We start from the raw sequence: 6,338 nt of genomic DNA on the forward strand, positions 1-6,338 counted from the left end.
CTTAATAATTAGTTGATTAGTTGTATGTTTTTTGGTAATTTTCCTTGCATTTCACACTCTTAAAAAATTCTTTTAAGATGCATCCTGCTACGGTAAGTCCTAAATGATGCTCCCCAACATTTTAAGTTGAAAAGACGAGTCTAAGTAGCAATTTCATTTTGGCAAATAAAGTATGTTTTCTCATGGTTAAATTTATACACCAAAGGCGGGGGGGATCCTTTGAAAAAAGGCAAATACATTGTGGGCTTCCTGCCAATAAGGACATAAAACTTCCTTGTGGCCATTAATGAAAACTCACACATGCTTCCAAAGTTCTGTAGACACCGAAAAGAAAGAAAACACTCAAATGAGTCACCGGTTTCCACATGCAGGGCTGACAACTATATAAATCTCTGCAGCGGCCGGCAGAGAATGCGGAGCGACCATGCGGCTCGCGGTGCTGTGTGTCCTGTGTCTGCTGCCCCAAAGCCCAGCCCTGCCGCTCCCCCGGGAGGCGGGCGGCCACAGTGAGTCACAGTGGAAGCAGGCTCAGGTATGTCCCTGCCGCTCAGAAGCGCGTTTTTCAGTTGGGGTAGTTTTTCTGATTATGTAGAATATGGGTTTCGATCGGGGAGCACTGCCCAAACTGGGCTCCCGCTCCCGCCCCTCCTCCCTCACCACACAGACGACATGAGAAGGTTAGTGCCCTTCTGTGAGCTCTGGTATTCCCCGTGCAAACCGGGGACAACGGTGCAGTCGACCCACGGGGGTGCCCCCTCAACAAATTGAAGTTGTTGATATCACTTCTTGTGGCTGGAGATTCTTTCCATAGAGAGCTGAGTGTCACTCTTAAGGACTCCTGGTGGTGGCTTGAAATCAGAAAACAAGGGTAGAGTTGGCAGCTGTCCGCTTACAAGCCGACGGGGACGGCGGGCGGGCACGCACTGGTGACTTCGCCCAAGGGGGACACAGATACTCAGCTCATGGGATTGTTGTAGTGAAGAAGCGAGTGATAACAATGCCAACTATCGTGCAGGCCGTTTCTGATCATACGGGCTGCACTGTGCTGTGTGTCAAGGAACCTGCAGCTCTATCCCAGGACACGGATGGAAAGTCACGCGGATTCCCGTACTTGGTCATGGTAGCGACAGGAGTCAAGGGCAAGTCTTGCTGGTTCAAAAACCATGGTCTTTCCAGTATACGACTTCACAAGCAAACTAATAAGTATAAGTAGTTAATTTTCGGTATTTTTCCTCCCGAGCAGGGAGGAAAAGTTTAAGTTCATAAACTTAAGCCTTAAGCATAAGAAAAGTCTACTTGTGTCTCACGTTAACTCTGACTTTGAGAAACTCCCCATACCGTGCGAAATTCCTAACATTTGACTGTTTTTTACCCGCAAAACAGCGATTTCACAAGGTTAATATAACTGGTTCCCCCGAAGCAGTACATTTGCAAGAACACTGAGCCCCTGTACTTAGTGCACCAGTTGCTAATAAACCAGAGAAAGCAGGAAAATTCATATCAAGGATGCAAAAAGATCTCTTCCAAAAGAGTGTCTTTGTAAAGCCTGCAGTTAAGGAAGGGATAAAAGGACTTCTTTGCAGAGCACCTGGGGGCTTAGTCAGTTAAGTGTCCGACTTCGGCTCAGGTTATGATCTCAGGGTTCATGGGTTCGAGCCCCATGTCGGGCTGTCTGCTGTCAGCACGGAGCCCGCTTCAGACCCTCTGTCCCCCGCCCCTCCCCTGCTCTCTCTCTCTCTCTCTCTCTCTCTCTCCCCATCAAAATAAATAAATACACTTTAAAAAAAGAAAAAGAAAAAAGAAAACAAAATGTGTCTCCTTTGGTTCCTCATGGGGTGACCCTGTGCTGATTTCCTTCTCTGAGCCATGACTCATGACAAAGCCGTCCCTACTTCCCGGGGTGGCTCGAGTTTAAATGTATGTGAGGATCCTGGTCTTGTCCCTGCCAGTGACAGGTGCTCAGTACAAGCTCTCATGAAGCCGCTGGCGCTGTTGCATTCACTGTTTACTTTTTGCTACTCAGGCTGCTGGACTGCCATGCTCCTATCCAGACACTCGGGTCCCTTAAGAAAGTGCCAAGGCCCCAGCTGTACATGGAATACACCTGGCAGACCTGCCCTGTCCTGCAGCCTCGAGGTGTGGGCTCTGCTGGAGCTTTAGCAATGAAAAGAACCCAGCATGGGCAGTGAGGGGACAGGGCCAGTTCCGGTACTAATGTAATGGGTGGCCCCGAGCACATCATTCAGCTGTTAGGAGCTTTGTTATCTTCCCCCAGAGAATATGCACGTTCAACAAAATACTTTCACAATATCCTTCCCAGGACTAAAACTTAAAGACCCTTTAACCTCCACGAGGGCCAGACCTCTCGAGAATCTCAGGCGTGGCTGCTGACTTCGGACCTCCCCACAGCGTCTCTGCTGTGCCCTGCAGGGACACACGGGGTGCTCTTCCTGACGGGCCAGTACAAGCCAGCCTGTGGTTTATAAAGGGTACAGTGGGTCTCCTCAAAACATCTAATGGGGTAAAAGGAAAATGGACAGACTCTTTTGCTCATGAAATGGAATGACTATGTGTCATTATCGATACTAAATTTTTATCTCATTAATGCACACTTATTTCACTTAATGACCGTGTAAGGACTCTGTCTTCAAACCACCGTTGGAGTCCACAGGAGCCAGAGGCAAAGATGATGCATAGACCTCGGAGACATAAGAAAAAGACAGTAAATACGATGAGAGAACAATTTCTTCTTTCCGACAGGAGTACCTCAAGAGATTTTACCCATCTGACGCCAAATCGAGGGATGCCGACAGCTTCGGAGCCCAGCTCAAGGAAATGCAGAAGTTCTTCCGCCTGCCCGTGACTGGAATGCTGGACTCCCGCGTGATAGTGGTAATGCAACAGCCCAGATGCGGGCTTCCGGACACCGGAGAAGACTTGCCATCCAGAAACAGGCCAAAGTGGACTTCTAGAGTGGTCACCTACAGGTTAGTTTTCCTTCGGTTCATTCGGGCAGAGACCAGTAAAACCCTCTTCCTAGGAGGTCAAACATTGTCTTCTTGTTTGCTACCAGGATCATATCGTACACTCGAGACTTACCACGTGTCACAGTGGATCATTTAGTGGCAAAGGCCTTGAATATGTGGAGCAAAGAGATCCCACTATCCTTCAGGAGAGTTGTGCTGGGAATTCCCGATATCGTGATTGGCTTTGCAAGAGGAGGTAAGGAGGGTTCCCGCAGGCTAGTCCTGGGTGCTGTTTTGCTTGTTATTTATAGCAGCACCTTCCTCTTTTCAGGATTTAAGATCTTTTCTATACATACGATCTTTCAATATGATATACGTATGACATATATAATAGATAATGATCTATATATAGACATATATAATGATGTATATATGTCACTATACTTTTTCTAGTTTGTTAATGTAGAGCCACTATTTTTTAATAAGTTTAATAAGTTTAATAAGTTTATTTTGAGAGAGAGAATGAGTGGGGGAGGGGGGACAGAGAGAGAAGGAGAGAGAATCCCAAGCAGGCTCAGAACTGTCAGCACAGAGTCCCACACAGAGTTCAATCCCATGAACCCTGAGATCATGACCTGAGATGAAATCACGAGTTGGACGCTTAACAGATTAAACCACCCAGGTGCCTCTAGAGCCACCAGAGGGGTGCCAAATCATCGCCCATGAGCTGAACCTGGCCTGCCATCCATTTTTGTAAATACATTTTTATCCTTTTTTCTCTGTTGGGCAGTTCCAGGATTTTATAAATAAATATTTATTAGAACACAGTGACAGTCAGGGCACCTGGGTGGCTCAGCTGGTTAAGCGTCTGGCTTGCTCAGGTCATGATCTCACAGTTCACGGGTTCAAGCCCCACATAGGGCTCTGTGCTGACAGCTCAGAGCCTGGAGCCTGCTTCAGATTCTGTGTCTCCCTCTCTCTCTGCCCCTCCCCACTTGCAAGCACTCTCTCTCTCTCTCTCTCTCTCTCTCAAAAATAAATAAACATTAAAATTAAAAAAAAATAGAACCTAGTGATGGTCCTTCATTTTCCTGTTATCAGTGACTGCTTTGGGGCTACAGTGGGAGGGCTTAGCAATTGTGATAGGTGCTACCAAGCTCACTAATACTAAATTCCTTATTATCTGGTCCTTTACAGAAAATGTTTACCAACCCCTGTTTTGTAGCATAAATCCTGATAGATGTATAAATGCATATGTGTATATCTATGGGACAGGTTACAACGTACCTAACATCAACACTAAACCAAGAGAAGGGGTTATAACTTCCAAAGGCCCAGTGGTCTTCCCGATGACCTGTTACCAACAGTGGAGTAGAAAAGCAGAAAATGAGAGCATTCAGATTATAGGGCTTCCAGAGATACAACCCATATACACAAACGGCTATTAATGGCTAGTGTTTTATGATGCCAATTTAGAGAAAGATACTGTTCTTTCCAGTCTGTCCTAACGTTGAAACTGCCCGGGAGCTGTGACTGTAGCTGAAATTTGAATTCCAGCACAGTACTGACAACGTCAAAGAGAACATTGCAGAAAGAAGTCATTGCTCGTGGTGCTCCCAGGTTTCAGGAAATGGATCAACTGGATACAGCCTCATACCAATTCAAAAACAAACATCCCTACATCACAAATAAAAGCGCTTGGCAAAATTCATTTTGACACTTGGTGCACAGTTCTCCTAGAGACCATCTGTTCTGCCCACAGAGAACTAGCTAGGCTTTCAAGGAAAAGCTACTAAAAGGTACACACGTTAAGTTCCCAAACGTAATACCCCACCCATTCTCCATCCTGCCCAGGACCAAATGTGACACCCACATGCCAAGCTTTCAGTCTCAGATGGTTATCGGGGCTGAGCAGTGGTTTTCTGAAACAGAATGTTCCTGAGACCCATAAACACGCACACCGCCCTGCTGGTAACCCCATGTGGACTTTGTGGACGGGGCCGAGCTTCATAGCCGCTGTCACTGTATCAACCACAGTCACTAAAGGCAACCGCCCTCTTTGTTTCAGCTCACGGGGACTTCTACCCATTTGACGGACCAGGAGGCACACTGGCCCATGCCTACGAACCTGGGCCGGGCCTGGGAGGAGACGCCCACTTCGATGAGGACGAGCGCTGGGCCGACGGCAGGGGTCTAGGTCAGCACCTCATCACTCTTCCCCTGCACGTACTTGCAAACGTCTGAACTTGATCACTGCTCTAAGCAGTAATAAGTATTGACCCATCGTTAGCTGCCGATGACTGTACCCTGTGCTCTAAATGCATTATTTCATTTCACATGCTTATAATGCTGTGTGGATGGGAGCTGGAAGGGAGTGCAAACCACACCTGGTTCACCCTGCTGGGCCTCTACCAGCCACTCCCTGTGTGTCTCTAGCCAAGTTATTTGACTTCTCTGAGTCTCAGTTTCCACCTATGAAATGGTACTATAAATAATTCCCATCTCGTGGGATTGTTGTTTAAATTAAATGAGATAGGGGCGCCTGGGTGGTTTAGTCGGTTAAGCGTCCGACTTCAGCTCAGGTCACCATCTCGCGGTCTGTGAGTTCGAGCCCCGCGTCGGGCTCTGGGCTGATGGCTCAGAGCCTGGAGCCTGCTTCCGATTCTGTGTCTCCCTCTCTCTCTGCCCCTCCCCCGTTCATGCTCTGTCTCTCTGTCTCAAAAAAATTTTTTTAATAAATTAAATGAGATAATGTTTATGCAGCGCTTAGCATAGTGTTTGGGATACCTTAATAATTTGATAAATTAGAGTTCTTTATATTTCCCAAAAGTAAGGTGTTTTTCAGGGTTTTTTTTTAAGCTTATTTATTTACTTTGAGAGACAGAGAGAGAGACAGAGTGGGGAGGGGCAGAGAGAGAGACAGAGACAGAGAATCCCAAGCAGGTTCCATGCAGTCAGTGCAGAGCCTAATGTGGAGGCTCAAACTGAGGAACCATGAGATCATGACCTGAGCCGAAATCAAGAGTCTGACGCTTAACTGACTTGAGTCACCCAGGTGCCCCACAAAAAGAAAGCATTTAAAAGGACTCTGAGTCTCTCTCTCTCTCTCTCTCTTTCAGTTTTATTTATTTATTTTGAGAGAAAGAGGAGAGAGAGAGAATCTGTAGCAGGCTCCATGCTGTCAGCACAGAGCCCTACGTGGGGCTTGATCCCACGAACCATGAGCCTATGACCTGAGCTAAAATCAAGAGACATACACTCAGCTGCCTGAGCCTCCCAGGCACTGCAGTAAGTTTGTTTTCCTGGAGGAGAAAGGGAAGCAGAGACTATGATACTTGGGAGTTGTAGACCATTCTGAGATCGTTCACTGTT

At 46.9% G+C, this 6,338-nt stretch overlaps 1 protein-coding gene across 1 annotated transcript in view; it reads left to right on the forward strand.

Annotated features, from left to right (window-relative positions):
• Nucleotides 1-424: 424 nt before the first annotated feature.
• The window catches only part of MMP7 (matrix metallopeptidase 7), an 8,773-nt gene continuing 2,859 nt past the window's right edge, over nt 425-6,338 (forward strand). The window contains exons 1-4 of the mRNA XM_049614334.1: nt 425-532; nt 2,761-2,987; nt 3,074-3,222; nt 5,035-5,163. Coding sequence (XP_049470291.1) covers nt 425-532; nt 2,761-2,987; nt 3,074-3,222; nt 5,035-5,163 — 613 coding nt within the window. The remainder of the gene's footprint in view (nt 533-2,760; nt 2,988-3,073; nt 3,223-5,034; nt 5,164-6,338) is intronic.

This window comes from Panthera uncia, chromosome D1 (assembly GCF_023721935.1).
Source record: "Panthera uncia isolate 11264 chromosome D1, Puncia_PCG_1.0, whole genome shotgun sequence".
Classification (NCBI taxonomy): Eukaryota; Metazoa; Chordata; class Mammalia; order Carnivora; family Felidae; genus Panthera; species Panthera uncia.